The sequence below is a fragment of the Echiichthys vipera genome (assembly GCF_963691815.1).
Source record: "Echiichthys vipera genome assembly, chromosome: 7".
Lineage (NCBI taxonomy): Eukaryota > Metazoa > Chordata > Actinopteri > Perciformes > Trachinidae > Echiichthys > Echiichthys vipera.
The window spans coordinates 14,219,685-14,240,745 of record NC_139832.1 but is presented as its reverse complement, the minus strand read 5'-3'; the positions used below and the strand labels follow the sequence as shown (position 1 = coordinate 14,240,745).

The following is a 21,061-nucleotide window of genomic DNA, read 5'->3' as shown; positions in this document are numbered from 1 at the left end:
TTAATCATAGTGCATATTTGTTCAATCGAGCAGTAAGGAGGATGTAGGAATGATTATATTGGACTTGTGAAAGGCGTCAGACATCCATTCAGCATATGTTTGCTGTGTCTTGGCAATAAATCTTCAATTCCCACTCAGACAGAAGGCGTGAGCAAAAAAAGTGCAATCTCAATATAAAGGGCTGTCAAGTCCAGTCTGACTATTACCGTCTTTGGTGGTGACAGAAAGCCCACAGTGGTAACCATGAGGTGGAAATGTTTGGGGTTGTGTTTCCTCGCTGTGTCTCTTGGCAGTGTCATCGATGTCCAGGCCAGACTGGGTAAGGTTTTTCAGAATTGTGTGGATGGATTAATCTGCTTTATTCATATATTTCAATAAATGATTTATTATTTATTTATTTCAGTCTCTAGGATCAGTCATGTAGAGCATTAAATAAACGGTTTTCTTCAAAAACTTTAAAATCTTTCTCAGTTCGCAACCATGTCAGCAGCATCTGCAGCACATGGGGCAGAGAGCACTTCAAGACGTTTGACGGTGATGTGTACCAGTTCCCTGGTATGTGTGAGTACAACCTGGCTTCAGACTGCCACGAGTCCTACCGGGAATTCTCCGTGCACATCAAGAGGAAAGACAAAGATGGAGACCCGACAGTCAGCCATGTGGTGGTCACCATCAATGACCTTTTGGTCTACCTCACCAAGGACATGGTCACTGTGAATGATCTCCCGTAAGTCAAAGACCATATCGCCAAATGTACTTCTCTTTTCAATGATAATTTTGCATCACACTTAAAGAAACAAATCTCTTTTTCTCCAGCATCACAATGCCGTACTACAATGCAGGGGTACAACTGGAGAAAAATTATGTTTACTTCAAGCTCCAATCTAAAGTCGGCATCACTGTCATGTGGAACGGTGACGATGCAGTCATGGTACGATACACCAGGCAGAAATATTTCTACACACAGTTCTCTTTAAAGTAACGCAGGTCAAGCACATGTTTATATTATAATAGTGTGTTGTAATACATGTATACGATACAACACTTTAGTTAAGACTCCTAAATGATGATTTTGGAACATAGAGCTACAGTTATGTTGTATATATTTTTTATATATTTTTCATGTTTAAGTGTTATTTAATTTATGAAAAAGCTTCTTTTGCCTGTTGTAGGTGGAACTGGATACTGATTACGCAAACCGAACTTGTGGACTTTGTGGAGACTTCAATGGTGTTTCTGTCCACGATGAGTTCATACATAATGGTATATATGGTTATTAACTTTATCTGTTATTGCATTTTTACAATCATCCACTGTGTCTTTGATATTTGACATTATAATTACAATCAAATACAGGTCGTAAAATCAGCCCCATTGAATTTGGCAACCAACAGAAAGTCCATCGTCCAAACGATGATTGTGAGGACCCCTTTGAGGAGGAAGATGAATCACAGACTGTTCTGGATTCATGCAAGGAGTTTGTGAGTTCATTTTCCACCAAGTGTTAGCAACATTGATATTTGATAATAAACAGGTGTAGCATTTGCAACTCAGTAACTTGTGTCTCTTTTTCCCTTTTAGCAAACCAACTGTAACCAGATACTGCGTTCAGAGCACTGGAGCTCCTGCACCAAACTGATTAACCCTGAACCTTACATCCAGGCCTGCGTGCAGGACATGTGTGGCTGTGCCAACAGCACAAATGACTTCTGTGGCTGCAGCACACTATCTGAGTTCTCTAGACAGTGTTCACATGCAGGAGGGAAGCCCCCCAACTGGAGGACACCTCAGTTCTGTGGTAACGTGTTCCCTTTCTGTTATAATCTTTATATTTAAAAAAATATGAGCGGTGGAGTACTAAAGTACTTAAATCAGCTCAATGAAAAGCAATTCATTATAAAGGAGCTGTACTTGAAATTCTGAAGAAAAAGGTAGACTGGGATGACCTCCATAGGGCTTTGCAGACTGTTCCCTAGTACGTGAATTACAGCTGTATGCACAGTTGGGCATGCCATCTAAACTAATAACAGAAACTCAGATCACAACACACATAGAGGGAGACAGACTTCACGCTCTTCGTAGGACACCATTATTGCACGTAATCTTTACATAGCAAATATTTATTTGCTGCTATATTGATGCTCTGAATGTTGAGAACAGCTCCTTTAATTGTTCTTTGAAGAAAAGGTGCAGTGTTTCTGTCTGAACATAACAACATTTAGTCATGCAGCTCTTGCATCAGGGGATTAATCAAACTTTGAGGTAAAAAATACGGAACTCTGCATAAAGAAAGGCCATATATGTATAGCTTTCTGGCTGACATCGATCATAGTTGATTTAAATGATCTAAATAACTCTCGTCCAATTTCCAAACTGTCCTGTGCTGCTAAAGTCATTCCTCTCAAGAATTCTGTTAAATCCACATCAGTCTATCACATCAGGTTTCAGAGCTATTACGTTGGTTATAAATTATATTGTATCTTTTGTCTATAAAAGGAAATATTGTGCTGCTCCATTTGTTGATCTAACGAAAGCTTTCGACACTGTTGATCATGTTATGCTCCTATAGAGGTCAGTGTTATTGGTTTTGATAATAAGTCCTGAAAATGGTTTCAGGCCTATCTGTCTCGACAGCAATGGGTCATTTTGGGAAATTATCGTTCTGTATCTTTACCACTGTAAAAATTGGTTCCAGAAGGATCAATACTGGGTCCTATCTTGTTCACCATTTACCATTGAATATTACATCCTCTAAAACAAATTGTAAAGCTCATCTTTATGAGGATGATACAGTTCTGTATTGATTTGCTAATAATAAAATAAAAACAAGCAGCAACTGAAATGTTTTAACAAGCTTTTGACAAATTGCAAGATGCATTTTTTATTTTGCGATTAGCCCTGAACACAAGCAAAAATAAATATATGCTATTCTCTAGAGTCGGTGATATTATGGATAACAGCTTGTGTATTACCATATTACTCTAATAATGGACATAGTACAGATACCTTGGAATATGGCTGGATCAAAAATGTACACTGAAATTTCCTATTGGCACACTTGCTAGCAAGCTATGACAAAAAAAATTGATATTTGTACAGAAACAAAGCTAATTTTAGCTATGGATAGTTGAGGCCGTTCTCTTGTATGTCCTGGATTATGGTGATGTTACAGACACACCTCTGCATCCTCTCTTACCCCTCTGGATTTAGTCTATCATTCCATCCTGGTGACGGTTTTTCTACACATTATTGCAACATGTATGAAAAGGTTGGGTGGACATCTACGTATGTCAGCAAGAAGTGACAGTCATTGGTTCCTATTTATTTATTAAGCCCTTAATGGCATTTTGCCATCATCTATCACCTCCTTATTAAATTGGTCCTTTCTGACTCGTTCCAGAGATTGGCTAATGCTAGAAGTCCCACATACAAACACTTCATTTGGGAAAACTGCTTCTGGCTTTTGTGCTGCACACTCTTGGAACATTTTACAAAAAACATTCAAACTTAACAAAGTTATACCAATAGGTCAATTCAAAACCATGATTACAGACTACTGCACTCTTGAATGCAATTGCTTCTAACCTTGTGCTGTTTTTTTTCTCATAAATTATTTTCTTTGTGAATGTATTCTGTTTCAATTGTACTTTCGATATCATTGGAAATGGGGGCATGCGCTTGCTTATTCCTCAAGATTAAATAAAGATTGAATTAATTAAAAAATATAAAATGTAATAAAAAAACTAATTAATGAGTGTGAGCAAAATAAGTGCTCAAAAGAAAACATTTTTTTTTCCATTCAAAGATTAAATTACTTCCACTCTTGATATACTTTTGAGTATTTCAAATAAACTCATACCTACCTCTGTGTATTTTTAACTGTTCCGTATCTTCACAGCTAAACAGTGCCCGTTCAACATGGTTTATGAAGAGAGTGGTTTCCCTTGCATGGATACATGCACACTTCTAGACACAAGTTCACTGTGTGAGGACCACAAAATGGACGGCTGCTTCTGTCCTCCTGGTTGGTGCTGTTCACATTTACTTAACCTTAAATATTTTTTCAGATTTCAGCATCCTAGTCTGTGAATGTTCATGTCATATCACATTTGTCTTTTTCAGGAACTGTGTTTGATGATATTTCAATGAGAGGGTGTATTGCTCGATCTGATTGTCAATGCAAACACAACAAAATCTATAACTCCGGTGAGGTTTACCGGCAGGACAGAGAGGAATGGTACGTCAGATATTTCACTAAAATGATATTCTCATCTGCTCTCCTTAATTGTGATTTTTAATGTTAACTTCATTTATTTGGGCTGTTTCAGTACATGTGTTGAGGGAAGATGGGCTTGTAAGAGCCTTCAAACACCCGCTACATGTGCAGTTGAAGAGGGTTCACATGTAACAACCTTTGATGGGAAAACCTACACCTTCCATGGAGACTGTTATTATACCCTAGCTAAAGTGGAAAAGAAGGTGAGTCATAGCTTTGCACAACTAAATGGCAGAAAATATATCAGCTTATGTAAAAAGAACTTAAAAAAAGATCTATTTAATTGCACTCTATATTTTCTAGGATGATGCAAGTCCGAAGTTTACCATCCTGGTTCAGTTGGTGCCGTGTGCAAATCAAGAGTTTGACACTTGTCTTAAGAGCGTTAAAATCCTGCTGAACAATGACAGAAACAATGTAAGTTAAAGAAGTCTTTAGCATTTTATAGATTCACGCTGGTATCTGCAACATTCAAATGATCAATTCTGTTTTTATTCAGGTATTAATGTTCACATCTGATGGCACAGTGAAGCAGAACATGCAGATCATCAGTTTGCCATACCACTCAGGTGGGGCAGACACTGTTGATGAAACATCTTATAGAATAGAATAGAAATACTTTATTGATCCCAAGCTGGGAAATTGCAGTTTGTTTGTTTTTCTGTTTGTTTTCTAGAATAGAAATAATTATTATTATTATTGCCATGTTTCATTTATGCTATGGTATCAGCAAATGCTCTTACTATTTAATTATGTATTTTTCTCGATCCAAAGGTGACGTCAACATATTTCACGCTTCATCCTTTCACATCATGCTCCAGACAAGTTTTGGGTTGCAAATTCAGATCCAGCATGTGCCTGTCATGCAAGTCTATGTCAGCATGGAACAGAGCTACAGAGCAAAGACACGGGGTGAGTTTTACATTTGTTTTACAAGAAGTGGCATTATCAAAACCTATGTCTGATTACAGTACATTTATAATAACAAATTAATTAAACACCCACAAGTCTTGGTGGCCAAGTAGTGCTGGACAGATGTACACATATTTACATGTTACTATTTGGTAGTACTCTTTATTTAATAGGTATTATTTATTACAGAAATTACGTTTTTTGCTTCAAATATACACCCACTGTATCTCCTCCCGTATTCTTCTCTCTACATGAACAAAACTGTGGAATCACCGCACTACAAACCCTCCATTCTCAGTGCTTGATATAAATTTTTCTTGTCTCATTTCATCTTAATTTAAATAAATTAACAGAATTTATATTCCTGTGAGTTATCATCTTGTTGCAATGTTCAATTTTCCCATTTGTGGTTTCAGCAAAATGTTTGTTATCTGTGTATAAGTGCTGATGAAATTCTGTTGGTTTCTTCAGGCTTATGTGGGAACTACAACATGAAGCTGTCTGATGACATGAAGACTCCTCAAAGTATCGTGGAGGGAACAGCCGCAACGTTTAGTAACTCCTGGAAGGCTAACCATATGTGCCGAGACAGAGAGGAAAGACTTAAGGACCCCTGTTCCCTCAGTGTGGAAAACGGTAAAAAGCACTGGTTGATTATTCTACTGTTTACATCGTGTATTTCTTTGACTGATTCACAGTTTTGAACACTAATTTCCAGTCTGCAAGAATGTTTAAGACAATTAGACATTTAACAGCATTGTGGATATTAAAAATAAAGAGTTATTGTTTCTTCAGAGTTGTACGCTAAACACTGGTGTGCCTTGCTGCTGAGCCCAGACAGCACTTTTGCACAGTGCCGTTCAACTGTGGATCCTGAGGTGTACTACAAGGTACTGCAAATCATTTGTTTGACTTAAATTTTGATGGGACTATAGTTCTCTGAAAGTTTTTGCTTTCTACTGCAGCGATGCACTTATGCTAGCTGTAACTGTGAGAAGAGTGAGGACTGCCTGTGTGCCGTCTTCTCCTCCTATGCTCGGGCTTGTGCATCAAAGGGAGTGTTCTTGACAGGCTGGAGAGAGAACGTGTGCGGTAAGGATTCCTTTCATTATGTGGTGGAAAAGTTGAGTCATAGTCATAAAACTATTAAATGACCATTCTCACAATGTGCACAAAACAGATAAATACACAAGGAGCTGCCCAGCATCTCAGATCTTCTCTTACAAGCACCAGAGATGCCAGTTGACTTGCAGGTCACTGGGGGCAATGCAGCAAAGTTGCACTTCTGACTTCTTGCCTGTGGACGGCTGCTCCTGCTCTGAGGGTCTCTTCCTGAATGAAAACGGCATCTGCGTCCCGATGGCAAAATGTCCCTGCTACCATAACGAAGCCTACATCAAGTCCGGAAAGTCCATCAGCATCAAAGACGAGCACTGGTGGGTCAACTGTTTGCAATTTAGTGACAAACTTAAAGTGTAATTGTAGCTTAAAAGCATCATATGGTCTTTTTCAGCATGAATATAAATCAAATAAGCCATTGAGACAGTTTTTTACTTGATCACCTATTAACAGAGGAGTTCCAGGGAGTTGGTAGCAGCTAGACATGGCTAACACTGAGTAGCTTGGGGCGGAGCGCTGATCCATTCAAAACAGCTTTTTTAACCACTAATATTACTCAAAATAGCACCAAACCTCTGCAGTAGCATGATAAGAGTCCCTACACATAAAATCAAGCGCCCACAACGTAGTTTATTAAAAAAGGGTGTTTTACAATGCTACAAGCCTGAGCAGCTGACTATGTCCATATTGACAGCCCATACAAGTCGATTATCGAATGCACCGGAGTTCAGTTCAAGGAGGAAAGTATTGAACTGCTACTGCAGAGGTTAAGTGCTATTTTGAGCAATATTAGTGGTTAAAAAAAAAACGCTTTGGATGGTCCAGCACCGTCTAGCTGCTAGCGACTCTCCAGGATTTCTCTGTTAATAGGTGATCGATGAAAAAATGGCTTATTTGATGTGTATTCATGACGAAAAAGACCATGGGATGCTTTTACGCTACAATTATACTTTAATTACGAGGACTGACATGATTGTAATCCCTGTCGTATGTAATATTTCAATAAATTAGACTGTTTTCAAGCACTTTTGTTTTGCATGTCATCTTTTTTCTTTGTTTTATTTCTAGTGTCTGTACCAATGGAATTCTTCATTGCCATTCTTGGAGAGCCCGCTCATCAAGTACGTTTTTTGGTTGTTGTTGTTTACTACAACACAAGGATTTGGTTGATACAGATTCTGACCTGGTGGATAGTTAATATGTACAGTATAATAAATCAGTTTCTACTTCTGTTACAGCATGCCCTTCTCCAAAAGTGTTCTTCAACTGCTCTGCTGCGAGCACAGGAGAGCTGGGACTGCACTGTGCTCGAACTTGTTTAAATTTGGACAGCAATGATTGTGTGAGCACTTAATCTGCATCTGTCTGTTTTCTGAATTTAATGGTGGAATTATGTTAGGTGGAAAGTGACTAGTTTCTAAAGTAGCTTCTAGAGAGTTTTGAACAGTGATTTTTATTAGTATCAGTATCAGTTTCTTATTTTCTATTGCTGCAATCTTTCTGTTTTCCCAGGACTCCACAGAGTGTGAATCTGGCTGTCAGTGTCCAGGTGGCCTCCTTGATGATGGCAAAGGCTCCTGTGTGAAAGAGAATGAATGTCCATGTCAGCATGATGGGCATATTTATGCCCCTGGATCACAAATCCGTGACCAGTGCAACAACTGGTATGCACTTGTTATTAATCAAAGTGTAATATAGCATAAATATTACCATATTTTCCTGCATGTTTTACGTGATTGTATTGTCTTTAAAATGCTGTATTATATGTAACCATTTCTGATCTAGCACCTGCAAAAGTGGAAGCTGGGAGTGCAGTGAGAAAAAATGCCCACAAACTTGCATTATTTATGGGAGTGGTCACTACAATACATTTGATAAGCGCACTTACGGGTTCCAAGGACACTGTGCCTATGTTGCTGTTAAGGTAAACAAAACAAATCAAAAAGGCTGTGTCTGAAATCATGCCTTTTCACACTCATTCACTACTGGCTATACAACGGACAGTCATAGTGAGCACTGAATTGAGATTTCATACACATACTGTACGTTCATATTTGTGTCATCACTTAAGCTCAACTGTAATTTTATTATTTAAATTTCAGACACTCAAATAAGGTGTTGGACAGTAAATGTTGCGCATGATTTAGTAGAACGTAGTGATTCCAGCTAATATTGAACACCAAAGACTGTTTGTTATGTTTAACTTCATTCACTTTAAGGTGACTGCTTGTCATAATAAAAAATAAAGTGAATATGAATGAAAAATGCAGATATCGCTCTCCTTGGGATCAATTCCCCTTCTTTTTAGTGTCACAGCTTTTCTTAAACAATCTCAAATTGGACTAGTAAAAGACAAGCTGAAGTTTGATTTGACACTTGTCCCTAAAACATGCAAAATGCTTAATGAGTCCATTTCTTTTCAGAACAACTGTGGCAATAAAACAGTACAGGACAACTTTGGAGTGATCACAGAAAATGTACCATGTGGAACTACAGGCACCACATGCTCCAAAACTGTCAGAATCCAACTGGGGGTAAGACCTCATACACCTGCATTCTGCCTTGAATATTGGATATAATTAAATTAATTATGTCATATATCAAACTGCAGTTTTCTACATTACAATGAATGCAACACAAATCTCCCTAACATTACAGCGAAAGGAGGTCAAACTATCAAAGGGTAAACATGAAGAGTCTGACCTGGGACATGGTGCTGAGATTCAGTACAAAATAAGGAAGGTTGGCTTGTATGTGGTGATAGAATCGGCCATCGGTCTGGTAGTGATGTGGGATGGAAAAACAACTGTTCGCATCATCCTGGAACCACAGCACAGCGTGAGTCACAACACTTGTTTAAATGATTATAAAGAAATCCGTTACCATACTAGATTTTAGAATGAGAGTTTTCATATGTCGTCTGTAGACTTCGTATCGTATTGATGTAAAGTATATTAACATTGCTGAAAAGTATAACAATTATTACACTATTCATAACAAGAGGTAAATACTATGTCAATATGTGTTGCTTGTAATATCAAAGAGCATTGATGTGGTATAAAGAAGTCACTGAATCCTTTTGTTTGGCTAAACAGGGAGAGGTATGTGGCCTGTGTGGAGATTTTGATGGCGATGGACAAAACGACTTCACCACCCAGGGTCAGATGGTAGTGAGCAATCCACTAGAATTTGCAAACAGCTGGAAACTGTCAAGCCAGTGCCCAGATGTGGATATAAATGCTGACCCTTGTGGAGCAAGACCAAATCGACATCACTGGGCAAAAATGATGTGCAGCATTATAACTGGAAATACATTCAAAGACTGCCACAATAGGGTAATGACACCTTTGTTTTTATTCATGATTATTTAAAGTTTGATGGCTGAAAACACATTTTAAAAAATCTGGCTATGTTGTGTTAATGAACAGGTAGATCCCCTTCCGTTTTATGAGAACTGTGTGAAAGACTCGTGTGCCTGTGACTCTGGAGGAGACTGCGAGTGTTTCTGCTCAGCAGTAGCAGCTTATGCTCAAGCTTGTAATGAGGCTTCTGTCTGTGTTGCATGGAGAACTCCAGAAATCTGTCGTAAGTAACAATTTTAACCTCAGATTAAGCTAAGGTTTTTTAACCTTTTCTGGCGCTAAGAACTTAACTTTATTTCAGATTTAATATGTGAATGAGCATCAAATGTAATTAAAGCTGGTGTGTATTACAGAAACTATTTAGGCCCCAGTGCATGCTACATCAAAGGGTATATTTTTAAAGACTGCAATTGTTTATACACATGATGACTTTGAGTAAGTGATAACTTCCCAAGTTAACTCAACTAAATGAAAAATATTAAACAAATAATAGAAATATAATGCAAGAATTTATCACTTGAGGTTTAAGTCTTAACTGAGTGAAAAATAAACATTTTCTTTATTTTAAACACTAGGGCTGTGCCCGTTCAGGGCGGGCAGATTACTGGGCCCGCAGTATTAATTTCAGATTTTTAATACAAAATATAAATCAACTAAGGCTGCTTCTTTACTGTCCATTCTACGCAAGATACACGTTGGTGTGTGAGTAGAAGAGAGGTGACTTTAACTTTGACATCTGCTCTTTGGTGGATTGTGTGTCTGCGAAATTACAGCAGATGCTTGTACTGACTCAGAAACGATTGCAAATCTAATTGTATCCGTAATTAGCTCTGATATATGCTTGTTGCATTCATATTCACCTTGAATGTTCCCATTTCCCAAGTTGGGAAGTGGTTCTTCCAACCTCTGTGTGTTCATAAGTTTTAAGTCATAATGTGTGAACCACACAGAAGCTAGAGAAGATGAGTTGTGTTTTATTGTTCAGAGCATTCAAAAAACACATCGAAAGCTGTTTCCAGTATTTATGAGGGATTTGTCTTTTTTCTTTTTATTTATTCAAAGTTCATCAACAAAGAATAGTTCACTGGGTGTCCAGCAATACACCCACCAAGTGTGTTGCTGTAAGTTATAAGTGTGAAGTAGATTGGGTGAACAGTTCTCAACATATGTGAATTACAGACACCCACAGAATGACGCACAGTGACTCCTTGCTTTGTAGTTAAAAAACATATGTTTTATCTTTTCTCCCTAGCTGTCTTTTGTGATTACTACAACAACCCAGGTGAATGTAAGTGGCACTACAACCCTTGCCATAAACCTTGCTACAAGACATGTTTGCATCCAGAAGAAAATTGTGGCAAACCTTTACCCAACCTGGAAGGTAAGAGGTTAATTCAAAATGTCTAAATTTGACGCCCGTTAATGTGCCAGTTTAAATCTTAAATGTTGAACTGGTCCAGTGCGGCTTACTTGGTGTGGCAAATTAAGAAAGGAGATTCGAAAACCACCTGACCAGCTTCAGTGTCCAAGAAAACCCCCCACTAATGTATGATGTTTTATCCTGTGATTTGTACAGGTTGTTACCCTGTATGCCCAGAAGATAAGCCCATATTTGATGAAGAGACCGGGATGTGTGTGGAAGTGTGTACAGGTTGCTTTTACAACAACACAAGATACGAGGAAGATGAAGTTATTTTCAATGTCACTGACAATTTGGGAATGTGCTACTATGCAATATGCAGGAATGCAACAGTGATATTTGAAAATGAACCTTGCTCTCCTACAACTGTTCCAACAACACCAACTAAACCCACTACTACAACTGAAATGCCAACCACAACCACAAAACCCACAACCCCGCCAACTAAACCTACTGCTACAACTGAAATGCCAACCACAACCACAAAATCTACAACACCACCAACTGAACCTACTACTACAACTGAAACACCAAGTGAACCTACTACTACAACTGAAACACCAACCACAACCACAAAATCTACAACCCCACCAATTGAACCAACCCCACCGTGTATTACAACGTGTGAGTGGTCAGACTGGTATGATGTGCATAACCCAAGCCTGGACCAAAGTGACTGGGAAACATATGAGAACATCACAAAAAGTGGTATAAAACTCTGTGAAAATCCGGAAATACTTGAATGTGGAGCATCAGATTATCCAGACAAAGACTATAATGACTTTGTTAGTCAAACTGGTCAAGTTGTTTCTTGTGATTTACGATATGGTTTAATATGTAGACGAGAAGACCAGATCAGACCTCCACGAAAGTGTTTCAACTATAGGATCAGACTTTGTTGTGAGGTAGTGATATGTCAAAACACAACCCATTCAACTCCATCAACTACCACAAAGTCTACAACCCCACTAACTGAACCTACTACTACAACTGAAACACCAACCACAACCACAACCACACAATCTACAACCCCACCTACTGAACCTACAACTACAACTGAAACACCAAGTGAACCCACAACTAGAACTGAAACACCAACCACAACCACAAAATCTACAACCCCACCAACTGAACCTACAACTACAACTGAAACACCAACCACAACCACAAAATCTACAACCTCACCAACTGAACCTACAACTACAACTGAAACACCAAGTGAACCTACAACTACAACTGAAACACCAACCACAACCACAAAATCTACAACCCTGCCAACTGAACCTACTACTACAACTGAAACACCAGCCACAACCACACAATCTACAACCCCACCTACTGTACCTACAACTACAACTGAAACACCAACCACAACCACAAAATCTACAACCTCACCAACTGAACCTACAACTACAACTGAAACACCAAGTGAACCTACAACTACAACTGAAACACCAACCACAACCACAAAATCTACAACCCTGCCAACTGTACCTACAACTACCACTGAAACGCCAACATCAACCCCGCCAACTGTACCTACTACTACAACTGAAGAGCCAACTCCAACCACAAAATCTACAACCCCACCAACTGAACCTACTACTACAACTGAAACACCAACTGAACCTACTACTACAACTGAAACACCAACCACAACCACAAAATCTACAACCCCACCAACTGAACCTACTACTACAACTGGAACACCAGCCACAACCACACAATCTACAACCCCACCTACTGTACCTACAACTACCACTGAAACACCAACATCAACCCCGCCAACTGTACCTACTACTACAACTGAAGAGCCAACCCCAACCACAAAATCTACAACCCCACCAACTGAACCTACTACTACAACTGAAACACCAAGTGAACCTACTACTACAACTGAAACACCAACCACAACCACAAAATCTACAACCCCACCAATTGAACCAACCCCACCGTGTATTACAACGTGTGAGTGGTCAGACTGGTATGATGTGCATAACCCAAGCCTGGACCAAAGTGACTGGGAAACATATGAGAACATCACAAATAGTGGTATAAAACTCTGTGAAAATCCGGAAATACTTGAATGTGGAGCATCAGATTATCCAGACAAAGACTATAATGACTTTGTTAGTCAAACTGGTCAAGTTGTTTCTTGTGATTTACGATATGGTTTAATATGTAGACGAGAAGACCAGATCAGACCTCCACGAAAGTGTTTCAACTATAGGATCAGACTTTGTTGTGAGGTAGTGATATGTCAAAACACAACCCATTCAACTCCATCAACTACCACAAAGTCTACAACCCCACTAACTGAACCTACTACTACAACTGAAACACCAACTGTACCTACTACTACAACTGAAACACCAGCCACAACCACAACCACAAAATCTACAACCCCACCAACTGAACCTACAACTACAACTGAAACACCAAGTGAACCCACAACTACAACTGAAACACCAACCACAACCACAAAATCTACAACCCCACCAACTGAACCTACAACTACAACTGAAACACCAAGTGAACCTACAACTACAACTGAAACACCAACTACAACTGAAACACCAACCACAACCACAACCACAAAATCTACAACCCCACCAACTGAACCTACAACTACAACTGAAACACCAAGTGAACCTACTACTACAACTGAAACACCAGCCACAACCACAAAATCTACAACTCCACCAACTGAACCTACAACTACCACTGAAACACCAACTGAACCTACTACTACAACTGAAACACCAACCACAACCACAAAATCTACAACCCCTCCAACTGAACCTACTACTACAACTGAAACACCAGCCACAACCACAAAATCTACAACTCCACCAACTGAACCTACAACTACCACTGAAACACCAACTGAACCTACTACTACAACTGAAACACCAACCACAACCACAAAATCTACAACCCCACCAACTGAACCTACAACTACAACTGAAACACCAACTGAACCTACTACTACAACTGAAACACCAGCCACAACCACAACATCTACAACCCCACCAACTGAACCTACAACTACAACTGAAACACCAACTGAACCTACTACTACAACGAAAACACCAACCACAACCACAAAATCTACAACCCCACCAACTGAACCTACAACTACAACTGAAACACCAACTGAACCTACTACTACAACTGAAACACCAACCACAACCACAAAATCTACAACCCCACCAACTGAACCTACAACTACAACTGAAACACCAACTGAACCTACTACTACAACTGAAACACCAACCACAACCACAAAATCTACAACCCCACCAACTGAACCTACAACTACAACTGAAACACCAAGTGAACCTACTACTACAACTGAAACACCAACCACAACCACAAAATCTACAACCCCACCAACTGAACCTACAACTACAACTGAAACACCAACTGAACCTACTACTACAACTGAAACACCAACCACAACCACTAAATCTACAACCCCTCCAACTGAACCTACTACTACAACTGAAACACCAGCCACAACCACAAAATCTACAACTCCACCAACTGAACCTACAACTACCACTGAAACACCAACTGAACCTACTACTACAACTGAAACACCAACCACAACCACAAAATCTACAACCCCACCAACTGAACCTACAACTACAACTGAAACACCAACTGAACCTACTAATACAACTGAAACACCAACCACAACCACAAAATCTACAACCCCTCCAACTGAACCTACAACTACAACTGAAACACCAAGTGAACCTACTACTACAACTGAAACACCAACCACAACCACAACCACAAAATCTACAACCCCACCAACTGAACCTACAACTACAACTGAAACACCAAGTGAACCTACTACTACAACTGAAACACCAACCACAACCACAAAATCTACAACCCCACCAACTGAACCTACAACTACAACTGAAACACCAACTGAACCTACTACTACAACTGAAACACCAACCACAACCACAAAATCTACAACCCCTCCAACTGAACCTACAACTACAACTGAAACACCAAGTGAACCTACTACTACAACTGAAACACCAACCACAACCACAAAATCTACAACCCCTCCAACTGAACCTACAACTACAACTGAAACACCAACTGAACCTACTACTACAACTGAAACACCAACCACAACCACAAAATCGACAACCCCACCAACTGAACCTACAACTACAACTGAAACACCAACTGAACCTACTACTACAACTGAAACACCAACCACAACCACAAAATCTACAACCCCACCAACTGAACCTACAACTACAACTGAAGCACCAATTGAACCTACTACTACAACTAAAACACCAACTACAACCACAAAATCTACAACCCCACCAACTGAACCTACAACTACAACTGAAACACCAACTGAACCTACTACTACAACTGAAACACCAACCACAACCACAAAATCTACAACCCCACCAACTGAACCTACAACTACAACTGAAACACCAACTGAACCTACTACCACAACTGAAACACCAACCACAACCACAAAATCTACAACCCCACCAACTGAACCTACTACTACAACTGAAACACCAACCACAACCACAAAATCTACAACCCCACCAACTGAACCTACTACTACAACTGAAACACCAACCACAACCACAAAATCTACAACCCCACCAACTGAACCTACAACTACAACTGAAACACCAATTGAACCTACTACTACAACTAAAACACCAACTTCAACCACAAAATCTACAACCCCACCAACTGAACCTACAACTACAACTGAAACACCAACTGAACCTACTACTACAACTGAAACACCAACCACAACCACAAAATCTACAACCCCACCAACTGAACCTACAACTACAACTGAAACACCAACTGAACCTACTACCACAACTGAAACACCAACCACAACCACAAAATCTACAACCCCACCAACTGAACCTACTACTACAACTGAAACACCAACCACAACCACAAAATCTACAACCCCACCAACTGAACCTACTACTACAACTGAAACACCAGCAACAACCACAAAATCTACAACCCCACCAACTGAACCTACAACTACAACTGAAACACCAACTGAACCTACTACTACAACTGAAACACCAACCACAACCACAAAATCTACAACCCCACCAACTGTACCTACCACTACAACTACTGATGAAGTTTTCACTGGTCCCACATTGCCAACATCAGGGTCTCCATCAACTGGTTCAGTTATTCATCCCACTCCATGCTTCTGTATAGTTAACGGAAAGCATTATGAGCCAGGTAAGAAAAAAAATCTGCAGTTATGTCATTCACTGACAAGCTATATGCATAATTCATATTACAAAACAAATTACGGTTTACCACTGTGTAATCTATTTTTCATCTTTTTTCTCATATTCAGGGGAAGTAATATTAAACATGGAACACATTGGATCAGGTTTATGTCTCACAATGATATGTTCTAATATTTGTGAGATTCGCAACGAGACTATATTTTGCGGGACCACCACCATGCCTACACCCACACCCACAAAACCTGTACCTACCTGCCCTGAATGGGATGTATCAGTAAGAATCTCAATGGACCTAGCACATTAAATATATACTGTACTTGCTTTCATTATACTGATTGTCCCCTTTTTTCTCTTTGCATCAGCAAAATGAGACCTTCCTCCTGTGCAACTGCACCATGGCCAAATGCATTGAGAACAATACAATTGAAATAGTTCCATATGAATGTCCACCCCTTGCGAAAATCACTTGTGCCAATGGAAAGAAGCCAGTTCTTGTGTATGATGAGTACCGCTGCTGCCAGCATTACGCGTGTGACTGTAAGCCATTCTGTGGTTAAAATTATGTTCGACTGCATGTATTTACTCATGTTTCTTTTTTAAACATTTTCTTTCTTACTTTTTTTCAGGTGTATGTGAAGGCTGGGGAGACCCTCATTACATCACATTTGATGGCTTATACTACAGTTATCAAGGAAACTGTACTTACGTCTTGATGGAAGAGATTTTACCAAAATATAACTTGAACATTTATATTGACAATGTCTACTGTGATCCCACTGAAGATGTTTCTTGTCCACGATCGATAATTATATCATACCAATCTGAAGTTGTCACACTCATAAATCATAACCTTCTTGGAGCAGCTCAGTTGGAGGTAAAACAATAAACAATGTGGTCAAAGTCTTGTTGTATATTCTGAAAAACTCATCACACTATCTTGCAGTGGAATATTATTGTCAATGTAGTAGTAGATGTAGCAATTGTGGATCTTTTTGTCATAGTTTATTTTACAGTGTATTCAATTTTTCACTGCAGGCACTGAAAAATGGAGTACGTCTGAAACTACCTTACTCACACCAAGGTGTTAAGATCTTGGACTCTGGCATTAACTTGGTTTTGGAGATCCCTCGCCTAAAAGTGGTCATTACATTTGGAATAACTGGCTTTAGTCTCAATCTTCCATATCAAAACTTTGGCAGTAACACACAGGGCCATTGTGGTAAGAACATTTCTCTGTCCAGTGGCCATAATGGGAAATATTTAGTTTAAAGGTTGACTGCAGTATAAACTGTTTTGTGACTCCACCCGCAGGAACATGCAATAACAACCAGGCTGATGACTGCAGGTTGCCTGGAGGCCAGCTGGTGGAAAATTGTGCTGTTATGGCCGACTATTGGCCTGCAAAACACATTTACCAACCCAACTGCCACATACCATCTGTACTCCCCACTAATACACCTGAACCTCCACCAATCTTAACTCCATGCAAGCCAGACTCCATTTGTCACCTGCTTAGGAGCAGGTAGAAATTATCTTATACATAGTAGTAGTTCATATTTTCCCCCATAAGTCTGACATATTGGAGTTAAAACACAATTTTTATCTGTGTTTGTGTTTTTTCTTTTACAGTCTCTTTGCAGCGTGCCATCCCTTTGTCTCCCCTGACAATTTCTACCAAGGTTGTGTTTTTGATAGCTGTCATGTTTCCAACCCAGCAGTGGAGTGCACAAGTTTGCAGACTTATGCTGCAGCTTGTTCTCAGGCTGGGGTTTGTCTGCACTGGAGGAACCACACCAGGCTGTGTGGTAAGCAAACCCTCATTATTTTAACTTCAAATGCTATAATCATGACATCTTTTACTTTTGTCACATTTCGCACACATTTAACAGACTGCTTCACGTTTGATTATATACAGAAGGTAGGCAGTATATACTAAACAGTTGTTTTCTTCACCTACAGCAAGTGACTGCCCGTCAAACAAAGTTTACAAACCATGTGGTCCTGCAGAACAGCCAACCTGTGAAGACAAGTACGTTTAATTATAAAAAAATTAAAAAAATCCAGTTCATTGTGCATATTTACATTTCCTGAGACAAAGATCATAATGGATAGTGGCAACACATATTTCCTATTAACAGCATAATAGCAATAAGTAGAGTAGAATACACTGTATTAGATAAGAGAGAGATCTGAAAGAAATAACATAAACTAACTGTTCTTTCTTGATGATTCAATATCACAGTTCTAATGAACCAACCATGAACTTCACGACTGAGGGCTGCTTTTGCCCTGATGGAATGAAACTCTTCAACAAAGACTCTGGAATATGTGTTAATAAGTGTGGTAAGTATGGTCTTTATCCTCAAGTATTAACATTGAGCTGAATATATTGTATCAAACATGAAGTGCTCATTTTTCAACAGGATGTCTTGATCCTGAGGGTGTTCCTCGTGAGGTGAGTCTTCTATTCATAGTCAGTTCAAATCCTACGTTGTCCTGTTTACTTGCAAGAGACAGTAGGTCACTGCTGTGGTTTGTTCTTTCAGTTTAATGAGAGGTTTGAGTACAAATGCCAAAACTGCATCTGTGAGGAGTCCACCAAGACTGTGACTTGCAAGCCTAAGACATGCCCAACAACACCTTTAACGAACTGCACTGGTCCCGGGTTTGTCCTTGTGAACCAAACTAATCCATCAGATCGCTGCTGTTCTACCTTTGTTTGCCGTAAGACATGTAGCATCAATTCACATTTGTCTCTACAGTGAATGTACATTGATAATGTATTGATGGCTCTTAACGATTCACTGCCACCATTTTATCATCTCCACAGAATGTCAAAGCAGCAAATGCCCAGTAAAGATCATGAACTGTCCTGTAGGATATACACCAGTTGTCAGTGTTCCTGAAGGAAAATGTTGTCCAGAACGTACATGTGGTGAGCTCATTAATTCATAGTTTATATAAAGCCTATTGAATAGAGGGGCACTCTTACGTAATTATCGTTGTCTAAATCTTTTCTAGAGCCTAAAAGAGTTTGTGTCCACAAAGACACTGAATACCAGGTAAATAAGAAATGGAAATATATAATGATTGTATTAATTAATTGAATGGCTAAACACTAAAATATAATTAAAAAAAATGTCTTCATTATTTTCTAGCCTGGCTCTTCTGTTCCTGGGCCATTATGTCAGGATTGTGTCTGTACCAATGAGGTGGACCCCCATTCTGGTCTATTCAAGATAAGTTGTGAGTTTCAGAAATGTCAAGAAAACTGTGACATGGTAAGAAAAACTACACCCATTCAACTCATATACACAAAACATACAATAAAACTTTTTTTCTCAGAAAATGTTTACTGAGAGTAAAACTGGACATGACTAAAAAAAATGTGCCTTTTCTCTCAGGGATATGAATATGTGGAAACCGATTCTGATGAATGCTGTGGGAAGTGTGTACAGACGCACTGTGTCATCAATGTGAATGAAACTGTGAAGCTCTTGAAGGTAAGTTGGGTCATCTTTCTTGGCTTAATAGCCTACATCACCTCAGAATTCATATTATATATTAGTATTTTCATATACTTGTAAATCTCATTACTCTCCAGCCAGCAGATACCTGGTCACCACCTGAGAATAAGTGTCTGCATTACACCTGTATCAAGATCGGTGACACTTTGACAACGTTCAATTCGCACATTGTGTGCCCGCCGTTCCAGCAGAGCAACTGTCAACCTGTAAGTGTCATTTGCCACTTTCAACAAATGAATCTGGATTATCTGTGTCTGTGAAAAAACATATTAAAACAAATTATGTAAATGTTGTTAATTTTCTCCATAGGGCACAGTTCAGACCGCTGCAAATGGCTGTTGTAAAATTTGTGAGTATGCTGTTTTCTTTACATTTGGATAGAAGATACTTGGATAAAAACAAGCTAACTGTGTGTGTTTTTTGAAAAGGTGTGGAGAAGGAGTTGGGCTGCAAGTTACAATCCATAAAAACGCATATTATGCACAAGGGCTGTCAGTCTTACCAGGCGGTAGATATGCCATATTGTGAAGGAACCTGCAACACTTTCACCAAGTAAGACATCACTAATATTTCTCATTCCTTCGGATAGTGAAAGTTTGTTAATAGTTTATTAATCAATCCCGCCTCTGCTTTCTTCAGGTACTCTGAAGCAGCAGCAGTTATGCAGCATTCTTGCTCCTGCTGTAGGGAGACACGCTCCAGCAACCGCACTGTTGACCTGCACTGTTTGAATGGAGATGTGGTTCCCTACTCATACATCCATGTGGAGGAGTGTGGCTGCAACTACACAGACTGCAACGGAGCTGTTGCACAACCTGCTCGCAGGAGGCGAAGCTCTAAGCTGGTGTAATAAAGACATCTACCATCGCAATAATGGGTGTGGGATGTAAAAATGTCTTCCCCTATTGTCTTAACAATCTTTACATCTCTAACAAAGCAATCGTCTTTTCAGAATATTTATCAATTGATCAATAAAAATATGCAACTCTGTGAGACGTCTCATCTCTTCTATTTTCTTGTTTGTGCCAACCTTTATTGTTGACTTGCTGTTTGAAAATAACTATCATGTCTATTTAAAAGTACATGTATTACTAATTTTACACAGATCTAAATTATAAATCTTACGTGGTCCCTCACAATGAAAGGAATTTATA

At 39.2% G+C, this 21,061-nt stretch overlaps 1 protein-coding gene across 1 annotated transcript; it reads left to right on the top strand.

Annotated features, from left to right (window-relative positions):
- Positions 1-243: 243 nt before the first annotated feature.
- On the top strand, positions 244-20,757 carry LOC310949104 (mucin-2-like; the record flags this gene model as incomplete). The annotated part of the gene is made up of 44 exons (XM_083916437.1): positions 244-319; positions 472-727; positions 817-931; positions 1,173-1,263; positions 1,357-1,481; positions 1,582-1,798; positions 3,899-4,024; positions 4,123-4,237; positions 4,329-4,479; positions 4,580-4,693; positions 4,776-4,845; positions 5,051-5,188; positions 5,660-5,824; positions 5,984-6,078; positions 6,154-6,280; positions 6,369-6,635; positions 7,376-7,428; positions 7,820-7,971; positions 8,093-8,231; positions 8,731-8,841; positions 8,966-9,145; positions 9,403-9,642; positions 9,736-9,892; positions 10,922-11,050; positions 11,246-11,421; positions 12,982-13,338; positions 16,562-16,654; positions 16,743-16,917; positions 17,007-17,254; positions 17,416-17,599; positions 17,692-17,902; positions 18,010-18,185; positions 18,340-18,409; positions 18,623-18,723; positions 18,804-18,835; positions 18,927-19,104; positions 19,211-19,315; positions 19,402-19,442; positions 19,539-19,661; positions 19,785-19,883; positions 19,985-20,113; positions 20,217-20,256; positions 20,336-20,459; positions 20,547-20,757. 44 exons carry the CDS (start codon positions 244-246, stop codon positions 20,755-20,757), a joined length of 6,282 nt encoding a protein of 2,093 aa, XP_083772563.1.
- Between the last annotated feature and the right edge of the window lie 304 nt (positions 20,758-21,061).